This window comes from Anomalospiza imberbis, chromosome 9 (genome assembly GCF_031753505.1).
Source record: "Anomalospiza imberbis isolate Cuckoo-Finch-1a 21T00152 chromosome 9, ASM3175350v1, whole genome shotgun sequence".
NCBI classification, from domain to species: Eukaryota; Metazoa; Chordata; class Aves; order Passeriformes; family Viduidae; genus Anomalospiza; species Anomalospiza imberbis.
Window position 1 is genome coordinate 14,741,822 of NC_089689.1, and position 24,929 is coordinate 14,766,750.

Below are 24,929 nucleotides of genomic sequence, written 5' to 3' on the forward strand. Positions count from 1 at the left end.
CAATTCACACAGTACTTGGAGAGGGGCGAATAAAACCCTTTCAGGTACAGAATACCTAATAAAAAATAGAAAGAATAAAAATATTCTCTATTTTTATAAACTATATAAATAAGCTGGTCTTACACAGTTGCTTCCTCAATAAATTTATTGCCACTTTTTCCAAAGCTTCACAGAAAACTGTGGAAGTTGTCTTAGCTCTCCGTTCTGCGCTCCTGGGCCCTGAGGAAGCTGGCCTTCTTCTGAGCAACACGGTCTTTCTTCTGGGCAAGAGACATCTTGGGACAGTTCCACCTGTAATGGAAGCACAGTGTACAGTACATCCAAAGCAAAAAAGTAGCGGTGCATCACAACTATGATTAAAAGCACAGTGGAGAATATATTCCCACTTCTGTAACATGCTTATTTTCTCATAATGATCTAAGGCTATAGTTAAAACACCACAAAAAGCATGGCTGGACAGTTCTAATTTCTCTAGAGGTAAACTCTGTATTCTCTGTGACTGAAGCCTGGACATCAAGCCCAATGCAACAGCTGTGTCTTGATTTCTTTTCTCACACACCCTTAAAAATCAAAATAGTTTGGTACTGACAAAATATTCAATGAGCTCTCGGCTGAAGAGAAGCAACTTTCCTACTGAAAACACTGGGACCTGAAGGTACACACTGTTCCAGCTATTCAAGCCACAAACATTCTTCACTTTGATTTTTAAATAGTTAAGAGCTCTCGAGTTTTATATTCCTACTGCTAAATTTAACTCTGAAGTTATACAGAACTGCTTGTATCTTAATCTGGTCCAGAACACATAATTAATGACACAACTGCAAAACTGCATTACTTGTTTCACAGTAGCTAAGGTATCTCCAACAGAGAAGTCACACAGATATTAAAAAGAATAAGAGTTTTACCTCTTTTTCTTGACATCTCTCTTGGGTTTCTTTTCATGGACTGGATTATCCCGTATAGCAGCATGGGCTTTTTTATACATTTCTTCCATCTTGGAGAAAAAAAGAAAAAATTTAAATTTACCATAGTGGTCCAGCTGTAGGATTATCAGAAATCCAAGATCCCTGAGGCTGCATTGTCCCCAGGCATGCAATAAAGCTGCTCTATCCCAAAGGCAACTCTGGCTCCATAACAGCACAAATTTTAAGAATATCTTTGCTGGTGGTTAATTAAGACCACTAGATCTCAGCTGTGAAAAACCTTTTAAATGTACAAAGAGCAAATGTCTATATAGTGACCTAAATCCTGGACTCACTTCATTTGAATACAAGCTATAACTACTATTTGTTTAGAAAGCAGATGAAGTTGGCACTTACAATATTTTCTTTTTATAATGTGTTAGAAAAAACTAGCAACTAGTTAAATTTATAAAAACCCCAAAATGAAGGGATAGAGAATGAAGTTTGCTGTAGCCTAAAAAGGGGATATAACAGAGTTGTGTTTTAAAGCTCCAAGATCACTTACTAGGAGAACAAAGCAAGACAAGCCATCTAGAATGGGTTTGATACTTGGAAATAGCAGAAGAACCACCTCTGTATTCTTACGCATCTTCTAGTATTTTATTAACTCTAAAATGTGAAGCAGTACTAAAATAAAGTGTATTACAGTCTAGACTTTCATGAAATACTATCTTGGGCTCTCTCTATTCACCTGGAATAGCAGAACTCCCTTCTAGGGTCACACAAACAGTACCACAGATTTGACCCACAACCACATGCTCCCCAACAGTTACAAGCACTACAGCTGCAGAAATGACAGGCTGTGGGCCAGGATAAGGAAATAGCGGAGAGTCTGTACAGAAACTGAAAATTTAATTTCTCTGTTGGGGATGGGAGAAAGTGGTCCAGTAAGCCTGGATTTATAGGCAGAATATTAAGTTTCATAGCAGACAAAAAGGTCCCCCTTTCAGAAGTTCTACACTAATATTATAGAGCTCTTAATGAAGGAAAAAATATTTTCTTTGCATGGGTAACATACAACATGAGTCACATAATTTTACAGATCAGACTTATTTGCATTATTAGAGAAGTCTCTGTCAGCATCTCTATTTAAATTCCTGAGCTCCAGCTGGATAAATCTTACCCCATCAGGTGTTACGTTGTTCTTTATGTACTGGGAGAATTGTTTCTTGTAGGCATCTTCGTCCTCCTCCATCAGGTACCGCATGTAATCGGCCACGTTCTGGCCCATGATGTGCTTGCGGTGAACCTCAGCATTGAACTCTTTACTCTCCGAGTCGTAGCCAGGGAAACGTTTGGTGCTGTCAAACAGCAGGTACAGTCACATTAAGGCTCTAATTCAGAGGCTAAGATGCACACTGAAATGACTCATACATCAGATTCTCCTACAGATAACTGAGGGATAGGACCCTCTAATAAAAAGTAAGAATCAGAAGTTTTAAGTTCATCTCAGCTGCCATCAGTCCCGTCTTGAAACACTGCAGTACATCATATACACGCCATGGACCAACTACAGCGTGTTCAGTCACTGCAAGTATCATCACGTAGCAGCCAACTCAAAAAAACTGGACAAATAGCCAAGGATAGGACAGCATGGGAGAGGGTAGGAAAACACACAAAAGATCTCAATAGTTTCTTTCCTCCACTGCTGCTAGGAGAAAGCAGCACTCAGCTGTAATACGAGCGTTAGGTAACAGTCCAAATATCCATGTGGAAATTCTAAATGAAGGTGGACTGCTCAAGACTTACTGCTGTACTGACAACTGTAGCAAGTACCAGTGGGTTTGTACCTGCTATGTAGTTTTTTCACAGTGAAATTAACAACTACACACAACTTGGTGAAGACTTACACCAAGCAAATACCCTTTGAAGATCTGATAAGGGCATTTACTTGATTTTTGGTAAACCAAGATAGTTCTTTTGTTTCTACAAGTTTCATAACATCTCTTGACAGTTATAAGATTCCCAGGAGCACTATCAGAATTGCATTTGTAGATTAAAAACCAACCAACAAAAAACCTCCAAACCCAGAATCTAATTACATAACCATTACATGTCAGTACAAAATTATTTCAGCCTAATTGATTAGTGCAAGTAGACTGTCACATACAGAAGCATCTCAGGCTGACCCTGAAGAAATTATTTGTAACACACAGTACCTGTGAGGGATAGACAGCCCCCCGTCCACTGCACCCTTCAGAGCACCAAAGACTTTGTTTCCAGTGGTAGTTCTGGCAAGACCTGCATCCAGGTAGCATGTAAAAGCACCAGGCTTGCCATCCACACTTTCCACATTGTATTCATCGCCAGTGACTTCAACTTGGCCTTCATAGATCTTATCAAGGCCAAATTTATTCAGAAGCTGTGGGGAAAGAAAACACACTTTTGAAATTCCCTCCATTTATTGATAATAATTTAGAATTACAACTACTTTAAAATGTGAATTTGCAGTAGAATCATGTTTTTAACAAATTTCTTTACAAAAAGTATGTACCCAATACTAACAACAAAGCTTTTTAACAACTACCACTGGAAGTGTGTCTGTTAAGTTCCAACCTTCTGTTCCTACAGGTACACCACTGAACTTAAGACTTACTCATGAACTGTGGAAATGGATGGCTGCTGTTTACATATTTTCAAGCTCTACAAGGTACATTTCTTACATTGTTATCCTCCCTCCCTCCACCAAACCTAAGGGCTGAGACATAAAAGTGGGCTTGTGAAGCTGAGACCACATGCTGCCATACCTCCCACTGCAACTCGACAGTCACAAGACACACCAAATCTATGACGGCAAAGAGCAAAAGTTACGATTTTGAGAACCCCAAAGACTCAGTGGGCTGACAGCACGGAAGGAAGCGGTCTCTCCGTTCCCTGAGGGAGCCAGGGCAGCAGCCCCAGGGCCGTGCCCGTACGTACCCTGCGTGCCAGGAGCAGGCCGGTGCAGTAGGCAGCAGCGTAGTTGGTCAGGCCCACCTTGACGCCGTACTTGGGCAGCTCGTGGGCGTAGGCAGCGCACACGATCATGTCCCCCTCGATTCTGGCATAGGCAATCTGGCAACAGACAGACGTTAGGGCTCCACCACTGGGGCTCCACGTGTTCTTCCTCTGCCACCTACTCAAGCCAGCACGAACGCTGGATCCGAGCGTGCAAAACCTGCCAACCTCTGCACGCAAGCTCAAGGAGTGGTGCTGCTTTGGTTTGCTGGGGGGTTGGTTGTTTGTTCTGCCACCTCCCCCCCACCACCATGGTTTGTTTGTTTTTGCAAAAGGAGTAATCAACTCCTCAAGACACAAAGAATTCAAACCTGCATTAGGCCAGCTAAAATGTTTGTCAGCAACAGCTGGTAACTACCTTTCTACATAGATGAAGAGGCAAGAAACTGCCTACAAGAGCAACCTTTCAAAGAATCATTCTGAATGGGGATGAATTGTATCCCACTTGCTGATACATCTCAAAAAATACAAGAAGCATGTGACAACTTGTGGTAATTGTTAGTAACCTTTTGGAATGATTTTATTGATCATGGTCTAAGACCATCATGATCCCAGGGTCTCCTGTGGAACAGCAGAACTATCAGATATGTTTTTGCTGTGGATAGAACCTTCTCCTTTTGACTCTCACACCTCCTCTCTGCATCCAAAATGTCCCATTTTTGCAGGATTCTGACATACTGGAAAGGGACTATCAGTAAGCCCCTGCAACCATTGATTTTCATTTTGAGTTCCAAAGATAAAATAACCTCATTAACGACTGAACGACTCCATAAAAAAACCAAGTTAAGCTCAGCTGCTTCTTTTTTTTAGCTCAACAACATATATTTATTATAAAACAAGCATTCCTAAGTTTTTAACTTCAAAATTAGTCAAAACATTCTAAAAATTAAACAAGAAAAGTGAGCCACAGTAAGGAACTGCATATGATGCTACACACAACTGCATACTAATGACCATGAAAAAGTGCCTACTGTCCTTGTTTACAAGTCTCCTTCAATCTCACAGGAAAGCCACCATAAGGCCTCAGAGCTTCATGTGAGCCACATATCATGGAAATAGAACTCTCAAAAGAGAAGGCACCTTTAGATACAGCACAAGTCAATGCAGGTTGACAGGTCACGCTGCCAGCTTGGTTTTCTTCAGCCAAGCAAAAAAGGCCTCTTTTTGAAGCCCTTTAAATATAGTAAATAAAAACCCCAGAGACATCTTCCCTCTCCCAAAAATGTTCTACTTAGCCCAGCATCATTACAGCAGTACAATCTTACACTACAAAAAACCTCACAGCAAAAGTGCTAACACTTGTGAAACTACTTTTCTACACCGCACACGGTTTATTACTGAAGTTAACACTGAAGCCTGTCCTCCTCTAAGGAGCTCCTTTACAACACAAACACTGTGCAGATCTGGCCCAAGAAACCCCAGGTGCTCCAAGCCTCCCTCTCTGTGCTGACCTCACCCTGGCAAGGCTGGCAGGTAAGCAGCAAACACCGCAGGCCTTACCTGGCAGATGATGTCTCTGTTGGTAACGCGCACAATCATCCTGTATTTAGGAGTGTTGTACTTGTTTTTATCTTGAATAACCAAACGTTTGCGAGCATAGTAGTCAGTTTTTCCCTCTGAAAAACAACAGTTGCAGTGTGCAAAATGCGTGCACAAAGTAGGAATATTCACCAAGGACATTTAATTGTGTGCTGCAAGCAATTTAATAATACCTCTCCTTCTCCTGAATTTCACTTGGTATCTCTTGAAGTACGCCTTATTCTTGACAACCTTCACAAACCCCTTGGATAAGAAACATAAACTACGTGTTATTAACATACAACCCTGTAAGCCAACACCATTCTAACTAAACGTGCCATGAATAAAACCACAGTGCAATCAGGAATTACACAGATTTTCCTGTATGTTTAGATAAAAAGAGCACCGTAAAAATGAAATGGAAAAAACCCACCCTGCACATCAAACGCTATAGATTTTACCCCTCCACAGGAACTAATGCTTCAAGAGAAAACCGAAGCGCATCTTTTATGCGAGTATCTTTTAACCGAAGGCCTGTCCGCACGGGCCGGAGCAATGACCGTGCTCGTTTCCTGTCACACCCGCACAGCCGTGACTTCCCTGGCACGTTCTGCCACGGAGCCGCTTCCCCCACAGCCCCGCGCCCTCAGCCGGTCCGACACCCGCACCCCGGGGCCCGGCGCGGCTGCGGCAGGGCACCGGGGGCTGTACCAGCCGCGGCCCCGCGGCTCGGTCCCGACCCAGCAGCCGCCGGCGGGACCCCGCGGGACACCGCCCACGGGGGCAGCGCAGCCGGTAACGGGGCCGGGCCGGGCCCCGCTGGAGCCCCTCGAGCCGCCCGCGGCGCAGCCCGGGCAGAATGGCAGCCATCGCCACGCCGGCGCCGGGCGGCCGCCCCGAGCCCGCGACAATCGGGCTCCATCCGCGCGCGCCGCGCGGCGCGGCGGGCGCGGAACGACGGGCGCGATGCCGCCGAGCCCCCCCGTACCGGTACCGACCATCGTGCCAGGCACTGTCCGGTCCCTAAGGCCGGGGCCCGCTCCGCACAACGACTGCGCTCCGCAGCAAACGGGAAAAGGCCGCGCGCGCCGCGCAGCCGCAGCTCCTGCCCTGCCCGGCGGGGCGGGGCCGCCCCCGCGCCGTGCTGCCCCCTGCCGGCCCGGCGGACCCACCGCGGGCGGGCCGGGCGGCGCCGGGCACGGGCGGCTCCCGCCGGGACCGCTCCCTGCGCTGCCCGCCGAGCCCCCGGAGCCCCCGGAGCCCCGCCGCATCGCCAGCGCTGCCTCCCGCCGGGGCCCGTCACTGCAGGAGAGACACTGAGGTGCTGGAGCGAGTCCGGAGAAGGGAAGCGGAGCTGGGGACGAGTCTGGAGAGTGAAGGGTCCTGTGAGGAGCGGCCCAGCGAGCTGGGCGCTAGGCCCGGGGGAGACCTTATCGCTCTCTGCGACTGCCTGAGGGGAGGTTATCGTAACACGGAGGTCGGCCTCTTCTCCAGGCCGGCAGCAGTAGGTTAAGAGGACGTAGTCCAAAGCTGCAGTAGGGGAGGTTGAGGATGGACATTGGGAAGGTTTTCTTCACAGAAGGAGTGATTGGACGTTGGAATGGGCTGCCCAGGGAGGTGGTGGGGTTTAAAACTGGACATGGCACTCAGTGCCGTAGTTCAGTCAAAGCTCTGACTTGATGATCTCACAGGTCTTTTCCAACTTAATTGATTCTGTATTATCAGAAAAACACAATGCTGAGGAAAAAATAATATTTCCATCATCCCATGTCTACACATAATGCATTATCGCTTCCAAGTCTCCTTATGTTAAATAACTGGGTAGTTATTAGCCAGACGCATATCACCGAGAAGGGGTTCTTAAACAGGAAAAATCCAGGGATTTAGTCTTTTTAAAAGTCATAAATTTTGTATATATTGGAGGATTTTAATTCCTGTCATTTTCTAGGGAAAATTCTCACAACCAATCAAGCAGCAAGTAATTAATAACATCAAACCAACCAAAGTCTTAATTGAATACTATTCTTACAATAAATTATAGCTGCTTGGATTATTGATATTTGATGCATTAAAGCAAGAATATAGACTTGCACATATATATACACTGGATCAAATAGGTCAAGTGGCATCAGGTTTCTTGCCATTGTCAGACAGTAGTGAATCTTCATTCCTGATGCATTTGTCTGGTTAAGCTCATTCATTTCACTCAAAAAAATACCAACAATCCACGTTGCTAGTTATACATAAGCCAATATTTAAAAAGTATTAGTTTGATATAAATAACCAAGAAAACGAAAGGGAAAAAAAAAGTTTACTACATCAGACAAATAGCAGCGTGGTTCCTACTTGGTAGGGACCTGCCAGCTTCAGAAGTAATTTAACTGTCTGAAAGGATGTTGTAGCAAGATGCAGATTGGCCTCTCCTCCCTGGCAACTAGTGACAAGAGAATGTAGCCCCAAGCTGTGCCAGGGGAGGTTCAGGTTGAATATCAGAAGGAATTTTTTCACTGAAAAGGTGGTTAGGCTTTGGAAGTGGCTGCCCAGGGAGGTGGCATAGTCACAATCCCAGGAGGAGTTAAAGGAATGGCTGGATGTGGCACTTAGTGCCTTGGCTTAATTGACAAGGTGGTGATCAAAGGTTGGACTCGGTGATCTTGGACATCTTTTCAGCCTAAGTGAAAAGTGATTTTGTGATCTAAGAATGAATTTTAGAAAGTTTAGAATTCTATGTGCTTTTCAATTTGTACAGAGTATCTCTAGCAGAGCACTTTTTTTTTCTCCCCTCTGGTATATAAATCCATTGTCTTCAAAAATTCTGCTGCTACTACTGGGCAATTACTTTCATGACAAATGCCTCACAAATAATGGTATCATAAGCAAGACTTGTTAGTCTTTTTGTTAAACAAGGAAAAACAAAATCGATTTCTTGCTCTTCTCTGTAAAAAGACTTTTTACTCCTCAAATAGCTCACCACGGCAAAAATCAGCCTGTTAACCTACCACACCCACGTGCTTTCTTGCTCATTGCCGCCCTGTAAAATGGAGACTCCAGCTGGCTTTATTAGCCCCACCCCGGCATCTCTTACAAATTCAGGGTGAATGGCCCCTCTGGGTTTTTTTTTCCTCTGGCTTTTAGTGACAATGTTTGTTGGAAGGGTGACTGCTGTTCATACACACTCGGAACACGTTAAGGTAAAAGCTAGTATCTTCAATGCCTTAGTGAAGTACCTTTTATTCATGACACATTGATAGGGGGAAAAGTATAAGCTTTCTCTTTTTTTCCTTTAATGCTATTTCTCAATTTCTCTTATATGTGGTATTTTTACTTAAGTGTGTTCTGGAGAGCAAGGTATCAAGCAGGGGTTTTAGAGCAATGTCTAGTACTTATAAGTCTCTTGGACTGGCAAAAATGATGCTTGAGCAGCATCTCCTGCAAGCCGGGATTCTCTCCCTGTTTGTCTGCAGAGGACTGAAGGCAGTAAGGCTGTTGTCTGTGACTGGACTGACCCTTGTGGTCACTTGCAGGAATTGCTTTGGATCTTTTTTGCTGTTGCTTGCAGGAGTGACAGCCTTATTTCAATAAAAAAAGAGTTTGGCTGAAGGCCTGGCGATAACCTATCCCTGCTATTGCTGCATGCTTTTTTTAAAAGACTGTATTCTTTGCACACTTGGCTATAAAGCAGTGTTGTAGAGTACTATATGTATTCTGGTAGTGTTGGAATTACTTTCATAAATATTTAAAAATAAAAAATATTTATTAGAGGTTTTGTTAGAATTTTTCCAAATGAGAATTTCTGTATGGCTTTGTCTAGAGCCTCTAGTCGCTGTGGAAGGACAATGGCGAATGGGCTCATTATGAGATGGGGAGCCGCTCCGGGCAGACAGTCTCTCAGCTGTTTGTGTAACCTAATCGGCATCTGGCTGAAACGTGTCTGACAAATGAGCGCAGGGACGGGCCCGTCTAGCCCGAGGCGGTGGTGCTCCCGGAGAGCGTGTTACTGTCTGCAGCTTGCAGCGTAGAGCCGGCGCCATGGAGATGCCTGGGCAGACACCGTGATTGCACCAAGCCCCCGGCTTTCCGCGGAGCAGGGGCTTCGCCTCGTGCGGCGGCGGCGCGGGGGCTTCGTGCCGCCGCCGTGAGGAGCGGGCGGCGGGGATGCCGCGACCCGGGGCCGGGCGGGGGCTCGGCTCACGGCCGGGGGCCGTGCGGAGGCGGCAGCGGTGACACGGCGGGCGGACCCGCACGCTGCGGAGACGGCTCGCCGGCCGGCCTTCCAGCGTAGGGCACCGGGAGCCCCGAGACCCGCAGGGAGAGCCGTGGCACCAGCCGGGAGCGGCGCCGGTGGGTTCCCGCCGGCGGACCCGCAGGCTCCGGCCGCCCGCAGCAGCGCGGCGGGGCAGCGCCGCCGCCCGCCCCTCCCGGGGGGCCCGCGGGGCCGGGGCTGCCGCTCGCGGCGGCTGCGCGCCCAGTGCGCCTGCGCGCGGCGCGGGCAGGGACGTGGCCCGGCAGCCGGGGCCGGCGGAGCGGCCGCGGGGCTCGGCGGGGCGCGGACGCCGATGCCCGCACGCGCCGCCGCTTCCCGCCGCGGGCAGCGCTCCCAAGGTGAGGCGCGCCGGGCGCGCGGCCCCGCCGCGGGGGGCGGGGGACGACCGGGCCCGGGCGGGGCACGGCGATCGCGGCCGCGCCGTGCCGTCCCCTCGGGCGGCGGCGGCGGCGGGGCCGGGGCAGCACCGGCCGCCCCCGTCCGGGCCCTCCCGGCGCGGTGGGCGGCAGAGCGGGCGGTGCCGCCGGGCGGGGAGCGTCCGCGCCGGGCGGGGTGTGGGGAGGCCGCGCTGCGCGGCCCTGCCCGGCTCGGGGGCCGCGGGGCCGGCGTGTCCCGGTCCCTCCGCACCTCGGCCTGGCGGGACACGAGTGGGCAGCGGGCGCGGTGGAAGTGCCCCGAGGCGCCGGCCGCGGGAGGGGCCGCGGCCCGGGAGCCTCCGGCGGGTCTGTGTGCAGAGCGCTGGTTCTTCCTTGGCTTCTCGGCGTAATGCCGGGCCAGGAACCCGCGGGTCTGTCGTTCTTGAGCGAGATAATTTTCAAATACGAGAACTCCTGCTGCATCAGCCTGAACGTGATTATATAATGAGGGTAAAAAGTCGATAATAATGTTCTGGCTACTTATATATTCCAGGTTTAGTTATTCAGTTATGGCCGTGCTTCCATGTAACACCTGCTAATCGTCAGCATTGATAAAGCAATTTTGTGGCAAAGGAGAAGTTGGCTTACACGAATTTCAATTTCCAGTGTGAGCTGCCATAACACTGCCTGCATCAAAACATTGCACTCTGCATCAGTCTAGGATAGCTCTTTCTGTTTCAAAGATCACATACAAAAGACATAGAAAGGAGACATTAATAAAGGACAGATAATATTCAATATGTTTTACTTCTCTCCAAAACTATTTGCAAAAAATTATTATTTTTTTTAAAATTCACTTTGCTTCACATGCCTAAAGGAAATGGCAGTTGGATCTTGTTTGCTTTACTGGTAGATAGCATTAAAATGTTTTTATAAATGTGCCTGTTTATTTCTCTTCCCTTTCCCAGTGTGAGCTGTCAGCTTTGATCACAGCTCTGTATTTATGCATATAAAGATTTAAAGCTTATTTTGAAGTGCATAGATATGAGTTCTTTCTCAAGTAAGGATTAGGAGAGGAAATAGAGGCAGCCAGTGAAAGAAGGGTATGATCAGGAGGAAAGCACTCAGTATTATGAGTCAGCATTGCCTGAATTTTATCAAGTGGGCTGACAGCAGCTGTAGTGATTGTCGCCGAGTGTCCATCCAGCCCCACAGTACTTTGAAGAGGAACAGATGTTTGGAGAAGAAAGCTTCAACAGAACAGCCCTACTTCCTTCCCATATCTCTTCCTACACTCCCACAGGTTGAGGGTTAAGCACTTTTTGAGCTACAGCTGGTGGCTTGGATATTTTGTTTTGGAAATGTTGGTTTGTTTGGTTGGGTTTTTTCGAATTGCTCTTTGTATCTTTGTCTTCTGTGGACTTGTTTAATTGCTGTTGAGCAAGTAAGCAGGAGGTGGTTGGAGTAGTTGAAAGGAAGAGATAGGAGAAAAGCCCTTCCAGATTTACGGCAGAAGAAGGGATGGAGAAAATGACGTGCCTAAACAGTTACAATCAGTTTATTTTCTGGGTAAGACTGATAGTAAACAGAGAAGTTTTAAAAATGGGAAGACAAGTCCTTGGTCATGAAAAAACTTTGCTTACATGCTTATTTTGCTATTTCAAGGTTCTAGTATCACAATTTAGAAGGGGGGAAAACAGCTGAGTTGGGGGTATGCATACTTAAGATTGTTTACCCCTTCTTACTCTTAAGTTCCTTAACTTGTAGAAAAAAGAAATTCTAATGCCTAAGAAACAGACAGAATGTAACATTTTGCATATAATTTTAAGTGTCAAGTGCATAGTTTATAAGAAAAAATATTTTCTTGTTGACCCAAGAAACAATAATAAAAACTAACCTTGAGTTTATGAATGTTGCTTTCTAAACCAGCCTATACTTGCCTTGATTGTAGTCTCTTAATTCTTATTTGTAGACCCAATTAAAACAGTAACAGTTTTAGAAAAGGCAGCTAGTAAATACTATAATAATATGCCATTTGAAGTTGTTACGTGTGTTCTCTGAAGTTCTTGAATATGTCACTGAAGTTTGCAGGTAGCATGCTGAATTCAAGCCTTGTGCCTTCTCTGTTTGCAGCGCTTGACATCAGTGTTGCCAGTGTTTGGATTCCTTTAAGTTGGGAATAATGTCTTGCTTTCATTGTAGTGATCACTGCTCAAGTGTCTGTGCATTGCAGTGCATCCTTTCCTTCTCCAGCAAGTGGTGGTTACACGAAATGGGTGGCTGGTGATGGATAGAGCCTGGGCCGTGCTCTGCCTCTGCTCATTTTATACACGGCTGTGATGTGGTTTTGTCGTGTGTGTGTGTGCACAGAAACCATCTGCTCAGAGCAGCAGAAGTGATTTAGTGAATTGTCACTTTTCGTAATTACTCCTAATGTCATCTAACTTCTGAGAACTCCGGAAACTCTTCCATTTAGCCATCAAGTGGTGTGTTGGGGACAGCCTAGGGAGTGTTGAGCCTTCTCTAGGGTTCAGGCAATGGATCTCCTTTTAGTCACGATGACAAGGATGATGTCAATAACGTGACTGTCAACTTTGTTTGCTAATTGTCTATAGGAGTGATCCTCCCCAGTCCCAGTGAGGCAGTTGTATATTTGGGATTGAAGTAACATACTAGGGTGGGTCTTTATTTTAGACAAGAAGTAAGGTGATGTGATAGGATGACTGTGGACACCTATTTTGTCCTAATTTTCAACTTGGAAAGCAGCCAAAAGCCATCATCAAATATCTTTTTGTTCTTTTGCCTGAACAAACCTTGCCTGTCTCTGATGGGTTATGTTACTTTATCATCTTGTCTGACCAGTATTGCTTTTGCTTCTATGATTCAATCCTTTGAAAAAAAAAAGAAAATTCCAAACTTAGTATTTTGGTTATGTTAATGTATTCTGCCATATGGTAAGCTATTGATCTTCCCAAACTCCTGAGTTTTCTTACGGCCTATTGTCATGACTAAATCTTAGGGATTCTTAGCATAGCATTAAGTACCTGTTTGATGATATCATAACATGTTCTTAGAATTCTGACTCATCAGTATCTTATACTGCATTAGCTATGATTTTTTTTTTTTTTTCATTGTTTTCATCAGGCTGGCAGATGGGGTCAGTCTTTCATTAGTGGATTGTTGTTGCCATAAATGAACCCTGCACTTATAGCTAAAATGTTAGAGAAGTTTACTGTTAATTTTCATTATGGAAGGCTAAAACTATCAAATGTCACTTAAATTGGGTGTAAAAAGTTATTAGGCAAAGCCTAATATTTTGAACATGTACTGTTGACATAACTATTGTGTAGAAGTTAGTTTTATGCATCTTACTTTTCACGCATTCTTCTTAATTACATGTAGCTCAAGTAGTGAACTACTTCCAGGCATAGTAAAAAGAAATTCCAGCTTCTATGGTGTCTGAAACAGCAGAACTAAAAACTCAATGTTCATTAAGCAAAATAATTTTTTTCCTCCATTAGAATGCATTACTGGTGGAACTTTATGGGTTTGGCTGAAGTCCTAGTAAGTATTTCCCAGCCCTTTGGAGAAAGAGTTTTGATCAGTCTTTCTAAAGACAAGACTGCAACAGCAAGTTTAAATTCCATAACAAGACACATTAAGTTAAAATGGACTTGGGATTTTTACGTGGACTTTTTGGTGTCAGGCTGACATGAAAAATCATCTGTGTTTCATTGATCTCCTTTTGTATTTCCCCTATTTTGAAGAAGTAAACAGGCCCTTATTTCCAAATAAAAGTGCAGAAGTCAGTGGCCAACTAATCAGAACATAACTGACTTCATCTGATGATGAGCAGATACATCATTTCTCTGAAGAGCCATTTCCCTTTTCTTTATTAAATATCTAAGGAAAATTAGATTTCTCTGCGCTGTGCTCAGAGAAGGCTGCTGGAGTACTACTACAGACTTGAATAGCATGGAAGGAGACCCTTCCACAGCACAAAAGTACACTGCTTCCAGTTATGCTCTAAGTGCTTGTGAAGGCAAGTCATGGCTATGGTAAGTAAATTAGTGGGAAAAATTGAATATTACTGCAGGACCACAGATGCTGGCATGGATTGTGTTAAAAGAATTGACTATTGATGTTTGCAGCTGTGTTTATATCTGCTCTGTTTACTGGATAGCTTGGACACCTTTCCTATGTGGAAATGACTAATTAGTTGCGTTTCTCACTTCTGAAACTTTTACATTCTATTTCTTGTCTGTCAGCAGCTGCAGGTTGCAATGAGTTGTAGTTCACAAGAAAGGCTGGTTACCAGTCAGTCATTTAGAAACTGTTCCATTCTTGGGTGTAACTGATAGAAAGGTGGCCTTTTAGCTCATCATTTAAAGGAGAGGAATATCCTGAAGGTGAGTGTCTCACCAACCTCTGTATTTTTTTACTTCTTGGAAGTAATTAATAAAGTTTTAAGTGTTACCATATTGCATGAGGGGCATGCTTATGTCCTTTGGTTTCTCCATTAAATCTCATTGCATACATCCCTTTGGAAAGGGAACTGTGCACAGTTTGGTAAATGAGAGATGGGCTTTTTGGTTCTAACCTGCACATTGTGTTTATCTGGTCTCTGTAAAAAGGAGCATTCGACCTAGAAAATTCTTGAGCTGCTAGTACATAAACAAAGTTGCATGGAATGGTAAGTTTTTGTATGTCAGATACTGAATCCTTTTAAACTTTCCAATTTAACTGCTTGTAAATTTTGTATCCTTTTTAAATGAAGGGCTGTGTTAAAAACATTTATTTTGATTAAGGGTCAGTGAATGTTTAAAAATAGGACTCAATTGTTTCTCACTTGCAAAATATGGACCTAAAGCTTTTCGTAAATTTAACTGCATTTGTGCACTTTTGTTTATTTTTGTCCTAATGTAGTGTAGATGCTAGACCTGCCTCCTTTCCAGGAGGAAGCTAGGCTTTGGGGAATGAGTAGGAAAGTAAAATCTGTAGAAAGGAGCTGTAATTATAAACGTTTGCTTCAGAATGTGTTACTCTTTTGTAAGTGCCTGATGATACTTGAACTCCAGTTAAGTAATTGAATTGCATTTTACTGAAAAAAAAAAACCAACCCTAAATCTTCCAATCTATTGCATAAAAAACTTGACAAGGTTGATTTTATTTTAGCTGATTAATCTGACTTTGCCTCTGTTTTGTTAGCCAAGGGGATGGTCCTTCAAGTATATGTGTGTGCCATTGACATGCTGAACCTCAAATACAAAGAAATTTTCCAGATTGAGGTCTAAGAGAACCTAGGAAGTTTTCTGTTAAAGGTTTTTACTGTAGACCATCAGTATTTTCTCTTGCAGCTCTGAGGAGCTCTCAGCCATCTTTAGCACAGAAGCAGTGTATCTATTTCTTTTCCTTTTCCCTTGAAGGCCTCCGTTTCTCGAAGGTTGTTACATTCCTGTGTCAGATGTGAAACTTTTTTTGATAAAGGACCATCTCTAGATGGACAGAAGATAGTGTCAGCAAAAGCACTGTGGTTTGTCTTCTCAGCTCACTGGGGCAAGGCCTGATGGACTGTAAACCACATTGGACTGCAGCGGTAATTAAAAACCTGAAATTGTTCTTGAAATGAAATTTAGTACAGCTTGGTCAGTGATGGAAATGATACTCATATGACTTTGTGCAGTAGTTTCAACCTTAGTGGGTTGCTACAACATTTCTAATGAAGTTCCTCTTTGAAATACCTCACATATTAATTGTACATGTGAACTGCCACTTCAGCCATCTCTGGGACCATCAAAATCCCATAAAATGTTAGTCAGATGATGAGTTTTAAAAAAATGATGTTATGCTAAGCCTTGATAGCCTAAATTTTATACAATCTAAAATGTGAGACTGCTTTATTTTTTTGTTTCAGAAATACTTGGAGAGCTAGTGTGTATCAAATGAAACGGAAGCTAGGGAATGGTAGCCATGATATTCCTGACTACTGTTAAGTGGTATTACCAGAAAAATCAGGAATATGAGCATGAGGACTTCTCACTCATGCTTTGGCAGAAATCAGTTATATGAATTTTTAGCGTAAAAGACCCAAATCAAGTTTATAGTGAAGCCGTGTTTGAGCCCTGAATTAGGATTTTAGCTTGTATGGGAACATGATAGCTGGCTGACTCACCAGCTACATCTCCTGCATGTGACATTGACTGAGTTGGTTTAATTTGTTCTACAGATATTAGAATGCTATTACCTTTGAAGCAGGAAGAAGACTGGGTCTATGGAATGCTATAAAACTGGCTTGAAACCACATGTACAATTTCAGACCCAATTATGTCAGACTTCTTTTTATATGTAGAGTAGTATGGAGATTACTTCCTGTATTCTGGAAGTTCCCATTTCTTTCTCTTCTCATGAAGAGAAGAAATCATTGAAACAAATGATACATACAGTAGTGTTTGTGTAAGGCTTGCAGTTACTTTTACTTTATCATGTGGTAAGAATAGTTGAGACAGTATTTCAAGATATCTGTAATCTTCTGGTAATCAAGATATCAAGATATAATTGTTTGATACAAATGTTCCTCAGGGAAATGCAGGAAAATGTAGTAAGCAAATTCAACATGTACAATGAAATACCTTTTTAAAAGAAATATAAATAGACTTTTTTAGAAAAAACAGATTTTGTCTGGCAAATGCAAATACAAGGAGTGCTAACATAATTAGGCCTTCTGTAAGGTGATGCACATTACCTGAGTGTTCTTAGGGAAAGAGGTTTATACATTTGTGCGTGATGTGGAATGTTGCAGTCTACCTTTAGTTGGCCTTACATAAAATATTTTATATGCAGCCTCATTGCAGTATTCCATTGAGTAATTTGGAAAACTAAACACAGTATTGTAGGCCTCTTGTTAATAAAGGCCTGTAATTAAGGGTACTAAACACAAAGTTGAGATACTGAATTTTATATATTTTAGTTGGCATATATATATGCTGCATATCATGCATCTGTGCTTAGTATCAATATAAACATTTATTGTCTTAGAGGATGTAGCAGACAGGTCTGTGTCTTGCTGATTGACTCATCAGGTGGTTGAGAATTGCTGGTAGTTCTGTTTTCCCAGTGGAAACTGCGTAAGAGTACAAAGTCTTTGGTAATGAAGTCTTGTGTCCCCCCATTGTTTTAAAGATCAATATGTTCAAACTCAAAATTCACACAATTCTTTAGGAGGGATCTGCATGACCTTAGGCAGGCAGAAGCCAATGAATTGTTCCTGTGCCCTGGGTTTGTTGGCAAGCTGCGAGCAGTGTGGCTTTTAATAGGACTGGGAACCTGAATGAGTGTGCCTGCTTTGGAGCTGGGAGATGCCTGCTCAATTCCATGTGTCCTCCTGCACAGGGTAAGGAAGATGTGCCCCTGCCTGTTTGTTTCCAGACCTAGCCATCCTCAATGGAAGGGGTTGGTGTCCCAACAGTGGGCTGGAAGTGGCGTTTGTGTTCAAAATCTAGGATAAATTGGCAGGTTCTTGAGTGATCATCCTCCAAAGAAAAAGCATGTTTTTACAATCTGTTGATTCTATTTTCGATCACACATCAATAATAATTAGTAATAGCTAGAGCATCCTGATGGTGCTCTTGATTGTTTGGCATACATCCCAGCCAATGTAGGTTACCTTTTGTACTCTTTAATGGTAACTTTGATTTCAGCATCTGAAAAATGCTGGGAATAATAAGGAAACCAATTCTCTTCGCAGAGTTGAAAAACTGGCTGAGGTGAGTTGAGCAAAGAGTCCTGTTTACTGGGGACTTCCAGCCTGGGCTGGTTAGCTGAAGGGGGTGGAGAGCTCGCCTGGATCTGGGAGGTGTGTGGGCTCAGGAGCGGTCTGGGCTCGGGCTGTGTGTGCGGCCGCGCTGGAGCAGCCTTGCGAGCGGGAGGGCTCCAGCGGGGAGCGGCGGAGGTGCCAGGCTGTAGCTGGATTTACCAGTCACCTAGCTACGATCATGGGAGGGGCGCTGTGGAGTATCTGGCCGTCCTTGTTACTGCTACAAACAGCTGAGCGCATGACTACCATTTCTTTTCCACAGCAAAGGCAAGGACACTTTGTAATTGAAGTGCGCAGCATCGTTCTTGCAGGCAAAAGGCAGATGCTGCTGCCGGCCTGCAGGTGTATCTGTTAAAATAATGACTTGGTTTTTAAAGAAACGCTTCTTTAGGAAAGCCTTGAGAACACTGCCCAAAAAAACCCAAAGAGTAAAGGCTTAATGAGACTTGTTCTCTTGAGTCTTTCCAGAATATTGTGTAAGTAAAATCGCATCTCTAAAGAAGGGAGGTTAAACTGAATTCTCACTCAGATTTTCTTGTGTTTGCTGGAGGTGGCGGTGCCCAGTGAAACTATCTGCTGTCATTCTTACTGGATGTATTCTCACTGCTGTCCCTGTGATTTGTACTGGGGGAGCCCCGGTTTCTCTGTCGGGGCTAGAGCGAAACCTGTTCTCTGCTTTGTGCTGTCAGAGGAGAGGTACAGATCTCCTGGGAGTCAGTAGGATCCGTTTGTGTACTGTGTGTACATATTGTCCTGGTGCGTGACAGATCTTGTGGCAGAGGTTGTCAGCACAAAGGTGGGAGGCAGCAGTGGTGGGTCAGTGATAGCCAAGTACAGCTGTGATGTGGGTGGAACAGTGTACATGGAATTGGAAAGCTGGTCACGTAGCAGGGAATTTCAGTCTTTATTAAGAGGAGGGTAAAGAGTTGAAAAGGCAGGTATACTCAGTGTGTCCATAGGAATGCTGGTGCATTGCCCTTCACAGGAGGAAAAAAAATAACTAAACCAAACTATAGAATTGCAGCTTAAATTTGGTGAAATAATTAACTCGAGTAATTGCATGTTTACACATTAATATTGGTATTCCACGTTTTCCACATCACTAGAATTAGCTCAACAAATGTAACTGCTATTTCCATACATTCCTGAAGAGAATCAACATTACTAATAAACTACCATCAAAATAATCTGCTTTATTGCCAGTGATTTTCTATTACAATTTAGACTAAGTTCTGTTTTCAAGCAAACCCAAACATCTAAAATTACTGATGACAATATACACTCACTTTTAAAAATCCTGGTATTTTATAAATTAATTCCTGGATATTATAATTCCAAATCAGAGTATTTATTTCCACTTCTCATCAAAATACCAGTTTGTTCTTGGATTAGAATAAAACCACACAGAGGAAAGAAACTAAAAACTGTGCATATGACTTACTTTGCCATTAATGTTCTGATGCATATTGGATTCTGGAGGCAATTTACTAGAGCTATGGATATAAAAAAGTATAGAATCTCCTTTATTAATGAAGTATGCATTTGTTCAGGTCAGGTTTCTTGGGATACAGCCCAAGGTTTTCTGGTTTTCACATTTTGGTGACCTGTTTTCTAGAAGGTCCTAAATCACTTTTCAAAGATTACCTCTGTGAAATCTTCTGCCACTGTTATAAATTTTGAAATTAAGGTAGGTGAAATGATGAAATATGAAAAATCCCGTTATTGTATCCTGTTTAGGGAAATGGATGATGAACACATAGCTAAATACTTTCATGTCTTGGTTCAGGAGTCTTTGCTGATGCTGACAAGTTAAGATATTTGGCTCTAGATATTTAGGAAACCTGGAAAAGCCTGGCAAAAAGGATGTAGATGCGGCTAGTTAGCTGTTAGATCAGAATTGTGTTTTTCTTAATTTAGCTTGGCCCTAGGTGACTGCCATAACTATTTTCCCCCAAACGAATTCTTCATGTGTTTTTGATGCAAATTTCACTGTAAGCCTTTTGATCTTCAAACATTTGCTTTTGGTAGTGGTGCACTTTGCCTGCTCTGTGTGTCAATGTTCTCAGATAGCTGGCTAGAAATAGTTTTGGGGTACTAATTCTCTTCTAATGCACCTCTAAGCTGCCCTGAGAAACAGTATTTTTAGGCACACTGTTTTGACTGACTTAACTGCTGTCTTGCATGGTTTTCTTGACCATATATTTTTCTATATTCTTCACATAATTGGCTTCTTTACACTTCTAAGTTAACTTTTTTAATGCCCAGTGATATGTTGGTAAATGAAAGTTAGCAAGATTCTTGATTTCTGTCCCTGCACCACCCCCCTTCAGCTGTCTTACTGTACATTGTAAGCCTCATCATTTATAAGCCAGACTGACCTTGAATTTTGTTTTATGCCTTAAGTCTTTCCAGTTACTTTACTTTGTGAAAAGATAAAAATGGAATGTATGTTTTTTTCTTCCCATTTGCACCACATAGGGTATTACTCAAAATCTTTGCTTTTCTAGTCCTTATACCTAAGATTCTTTGAGCGGGTGACTCCTAAAGCCTGCTGCATATGGCAGTCATTTTTACTGTGTTAAGATTGGCCCTGGTTCTGCCAGCATTTATTTTTGGAATTACTTGTGATATTTTAAGCAGTTTAAAGACTTTGAGAAAATAATCAGTCTTAAGTGAGATGTATGGGTTACCTTCATTATAATGTGATTTTATTCAAAGTGAAACAGCAGTAATTTATCCTTTCATAGCAATAGTGAATAAAGGATATAGACTGAGTGAAATATTAATGCATGTATTAAACGTAGCATTTTGAAACCTCTAGTAATTTTCATTCCTTTCTTTTATAAAAGATGGTGTCAAATGCTAGTGTTGGAAGCAATATTTTTCCAAGATTATATTTAAAAGATATGCATTGGGATCTTTGTGTTTTGGGTTGTTGTGGGTTTTTTCCCCCTTTTTTCCTCTTTTCATATATCTGACTTTTGCTGTCCAACAGTGACAAGAACCAACTGGAATCTTTCTGATGCTTATGTTGATATCTTACTATCCCCACCTGTGGTTTGCATCCCTACCTCTCAAGACTTCCAGCAAAATTTGATAACATTTTCAGAATGAATGCTAAGCATATGGAAATTGGAAAGTTCTTCTAGTCTGCTAGGAGAGCTCTTAGGTGTCATGTTGTTTTTGGAGAGTAAGTGGGAAGGTTGATTACCACTTGTTTGGGTTTGACCTGTGTTGTTCTGCTTGTTTTCTGAAGGCATTCAGTGTGTCTTCTTTTTGATATGAAGTAAAAATAAAATACTGCTGGATTTGATTGACAAAAAAGTTCTTTGTAGCATTGTATCCAAATAAAAGCTACTGTTTCAGCAATCAGTCACTAAGTCTATATATTGTGCTTCAGATAAATGCACAGTGTGATGAGGTGGAGTTTATTTCAGTTGAAATTTTGCTTTAATTAGATTCTATTGGAGGATCTTGGGAAGGGATTTTTTTCTTCCCTGTAGCTCAGTGTCTTTAGTATCTTAGTAATTATTTATAGGCTGTACTGCAGAATTCTTGGTGGCATTGAGTAATTCAGAGTTTTGAGGAAATCAGCAAAGTTCAACATAAATAGTAACCAGCAACACCACTTCCGAAGTTCCTCTTCAGCCTTGGTTTTGCCAAGCTGTAACATTTGCTAGGTAGCTAACTCTTCCTCTGAGGTGCATCTGGATTTCCTCTGAGTTGGGCTGGGGAAGGATTAAATTCTGGGTTCCTGTACGTCAAAGCCTCTTATATTTTCGGATGCTGAAGGGAAGCTCTAGTGAGGGCTTCACTGGAAGATGCCCCCAACAGCTGCTTTTTTGTCCATAGTGCTGGTCTAGAAGTAGCAGTAGGTAATGATCAGCACCAGTTAACCCTTGCTTTCCTGAGGCTACTGCTTCCCTGACTTTAGCAGCACCTCTTGCTTTTTCCCCAAAACCCTGGGGTCTGTCCAGGCACTGGCAGTGGGACTGGGATCAAGGACACTTGGTGTAAGAGTGACCTGAAGAGAAAGTGGGGAAAGAAAAGAGGCAGCAGTGTGGTGCCTTCCTGTGAGACTTTGAGCTGTTGTAGATTTGTGGGCATAGATTCTTTGTGACTGTTTTCTGCACACTGGCAATGCTAGAGGATGCTTTGCTTTGGTGTACATCAGAAATGTGGCACCCCTGCTCCTCTTTCCTGACACTATAGGGATTAGTGAAGGTGAGCAGTGGATCGTCTGGGGTTTACACTGACATTCTGCTTCAATGTCTATCAGTAAAGTAGTTGATTGTTTCTATATCTACATTTCTACAGTTTCTGTGCCATTATTTTAGTTTATCAAGATGTTTTAAAATAAGTTTTTATTTCTATTTATTTTTATAATGGAAAGTCGGAGCTGATCCTGGATCCTGTGGTATTTCTGTACTGCAGAGATGAGCTCTGTGAGTATACATCAGGAGTTTTTCTGGGTTTGTCTTTGTGGATTAGCAACATACTTGCATGTTACTTCTATAATACTGTATTGCTGGTGATGCTTGTGTTACTTCTGACAGCCTTGGGGTCCTGGAGAAATAAAAAAATCTCAGTGTGGCTTTGTGCATATTGTATATTTTTTCCTTTGTTGGATGCAGCAGGTTTGCTGGAAGAAGGGAGTTTAAAAAGGACAGCTTTTGCATCCTCTTCTTTTTGTCGATACAGGTGGCGACAGACAAGGTTGCAGGCAAGCTGAGCTCCACTCTCTCATGGGTGAAGAACACGGTATCGCACACCGTCAGTCAAATGGCCAGCCAGGTGGCGAGTCCATCTGCCTCCCTACACACCACATCCCCCTCCACCACTCTGTCCACACCCGCCCTGTCACCGTCCTCACCAACGCAGCTGAGCCCAGACGACTTGGAATTACTTGCTAAACTTGAGGAACAGAACAGGTGAAGAAAACCTTTTGCTCTTCAAAGTACAGTAATGAGGCTAACAGTGGTTTATTGCAATTGTAGCATAGAGACTGTTAAAGGAGAATTAGTTAAAAATTGAATGGCACAGCACTTCAATTTGAAAGCCCAAAGCTTTAAGAATTTGTATTTTTGTGCTGTGTTTTTACAAGTTACGTTTTTGTGAAACTCTAGAAGGTATTTTTCTCTTCTGGTTTTACTGGAGTGTTTATAGCTGCCTCTAATAGTAAGAAATTACACTGTAATTTTTAGTATCCAATTTAAAGTAAAGTATCTCAGGGATGAGATTTGTGTATAACCTTCTTACCTTCTAAGATCATACCTATAATTTCTATTAATTTCTTGAAATCTTAAATCTTTCTCAATTCTTTTTTTCTACTTTTATCTGGTTCTTGTTTCAGCTACATAATCTGCTATGTAGAGAGATAGAACCATGTTCAGCCATCTTCTTGCTGTTACACTAGTGGTGCCTGATGCATAATATCTTAGATTAATTAAAAGTAAATTCCTAATCAGTTTTTTCTGTTCGTCTTGCCTTTTTATGTACAGAAACAGTTTTCATGATAGTTTTTCCATGTGCCTGTTTATCTGCACCATGTACAACTGAAGATGCAACTTTCAGGTGGATCAGTTGCTCTTGATGTGCACAGCGATGCAAATTCTCAATATCGCTAAGAAATGAAATTGGTCTGTGTAATTTCTTAATGCTGAGTTTCCAGAAGCCATACTCATTTGCACTTTTGAGGAAGGACTCCTAAGTCATCTCCTTTTACAAAGTCTGGTTGACAAGTATGTTTCAGTAATTTTTGAGAGGTTGGCTGTAAACAACTTGAGCTCCAAGCAGATCTTTAGACTCAGCAGGTAGCTGCAGGGCTTTGTTGCCTACTGGAGATGGCTATCCCTGAGCTGTAGTGAAGTGCAAGGTTTGATAATTTCGCTCAAACTAGCTTCTGTTCCAGCTTCTGGGAGAGTGCAAGCCTTTGCCTCAACTGAGGCAGTTGAGGTACTCTGTTTCTGATTGGGTTGGGTTTTTTGGAGGCTTTTTGGTTTGGTATGTTGGTTGGTTTGGGGAGGTGGGGGTTGCTTTTTGGTGGGGTTTTTTTTGTGTGCTTTTCTGTTGGTGGTGTTTTTTTAGTGTGCGTGTTTTTGGGGTTTTTTAAAAAATATTATTCTTGTTTTGGAGGGGTTGTTTGGTTTGGGGTTTTGTTTTAGTTGGTTTGTTTATTTGTTTGTTTTTTTCGCTGCTGAGTCACTTCTGAGGGTAGTAACTTTCAGTGGAGGAAGAGAGTAACTGGGGGGAGGAGAGGCAATGCCTGTGGGTCACCAGGCATGTCTTCTCCCATGTCTGCATTCTGCAGCCTGATAGCAGCACAATTTGAAGGGAATTTGATACATCTGTCCAAATTTTGACACTAGAAGGAAGCTTCTAGAACCACCTCATACACTCTTCCTTGTCTTCGAAGATGAACTCCATTTAATTTTTGCCGTGCAAATGAACAATTATCAAAAGAAACAAAAAAAATAGAGTGCTTTTTTAGAAAGCTAATTTACATTTAATCCAAGGCTTTCTAGTCTGTTCATGACAAAGCAACTAACTTGTATTTGAAAAGTAAATTGTTCTTTGGACTGCTTATCTATGTTGGAGTGTAATGTCTTTACATCTAGAGCCTTCTCATTAAGGCCTGCAGTCAGACTGCCTGGCTTGTTGAAAGAAGAACGTGAGCTTGGGCTTTCTGTCTCGAGTCAGCTTTCTTCATTTAGTAAGTAAACTAGCCAGTCTTGTCTGGTTTTATTTCATTTTAGCCAGACACGTTGTTAGTCCCACACTAGTCTTGTGTGTGAATTCTATTTAGAGCCTGCCCTATCGAGTGTATCTTTGCTGGTGAGATACTGCCCTTTAAGACTGAAATTCGATGCTGTTATGCTGGCTGCACTGTAGTTTCAGAACAGTTTGCATCTGCAGTTTAGCACAGTGGCACTTTGTTGACCATTGTACTCTGTTCACAGGGAACCATTCTTTCTGCTTGCTGGAAGAACTGCTGCTGTGGATGTTTGTAAAAGGTTTTG

The 24,929-nt window shown here is 42.9% G+C and overlaps 2 protein-coding genes, 2 long non-coding RNA genes and 1 other non-coding gene across 14 annotated transcripts in view; 2 read left to right on the top strand and 3 right to left on the bottom strand.

The window, feature by feature from the left end:
* Positions 1–127: 127 nt before the first annotated feature.
* RPL5 (ribosomal protein L5) lies at positions 128–6,601 on the bottom strand. Its single transcript, XM_068199854.1, has 8 exons — positions 6,476–6,601; positions 5,672–5,741; positions 5,460–5,575; positions 3,882–4,016; positions 3,122–3,324; positions 2,086–2,263; positions 906–994; positions 128–291 (listed from the first exon to the last, which is right to left on the bottom strand). Exons 1-8 carry the CDS (start codon positions 6,476–6,478, stop codon positions 192–194), a joined length of 894 nt encoding a protein of 297 aa, XP_068055955.1. The 5' UTR covers positions 6,479–6,601; the 3' UTR covers positions 128–191.
* On the bottom strand, positions 2,415–2,511 carry LOC137479535 (small nucleolar RNA SNORD21). Its single transcript, XR_011002322.1, has one exon. It is a non-coding gene; the product is annotated as a small nucleolar RNA SNORD21 (small nucleolar RNA).
* A 1,694-nt stretch (positions 6,602–8,295) lies between the features above and the next one.
* Positions 8,296–24,929, top strand: part of EVI5 (ecotropic viral integration site 5) — a 74,552-nt gene continuing 57,918 nt past the window's right edge. Inside the window, exons 1-3 of one of the 10 annotated variants that reach the window (XM_068199825.1) lie at positions 9,965–10,079; positions 22,304–22,355; positions 22,612–22,841. In XM_068199825.1, the coding sequence (XP_068055926.1) occupies positions 22,347–22,355; positions 22,612–22,841 (239 nt within the window). In that variant the 5' untranslated portion in view covers positions 9,965–10,079; positions 22,304–22,346. Of the gene's footprint in view, positions 8,669–9,924; positions 10,080–22,303; positions 22,356–22,611; positions 22,842–24,929 lie in introns of those variants that run through there. The other 9 variants (XM_068199829.1, XM_068199831.1, XM_068199830.1 and 6 more) reach the window with 9 other exon arrangements.
* LOC137479404 (uncharacterized) overlaps positions 10,567–24,929 on the bottom strand; it is a 34,857-nt gene continuing 20,494 nt past the window's right edge. The window contains exon 2 of the long non-coding RNA XR_011002216.1: positions 10,567–12,986. This is a non-coding gene — a long non-coding RNA (uncharacterized lncRNA). The remainder of the gene's footprint in view (positions 12,987–24,929) is intronic.
* LOC137479403 (uncharacterized) lies at positions 12,984–21,509 on the top strand. The gene is made up of 2 exons (XR_011002215.1): positions 12,984–14,506; positions 14,562–21,509. It is a non-coding gene; the product is annotated as an uncharacterized lncRNA (long non-coding RNA).

What these genes read in the sequence shown, in the direction of transcription:
- RPL5 (XM_068199854.1), bottom strand. An exon ending in GAAATTCAGGAGAAGGAGAG is followed by an intron (nt 5,576 to 5,671) that starts GTATTATTAAAT and finishes GTTGTTTTTCAG; the next exon opens with AGGGAAAAACTGACTACTAT. An exon ending in AGAGATGTCAAGAAAAAGAG is followed by an intron (nt 292 to 905) that starts GTAAAACTCTTA and finishes CTTCCATTACAG; the next exon opens with GTGGAACTGTCCCAAGATGT.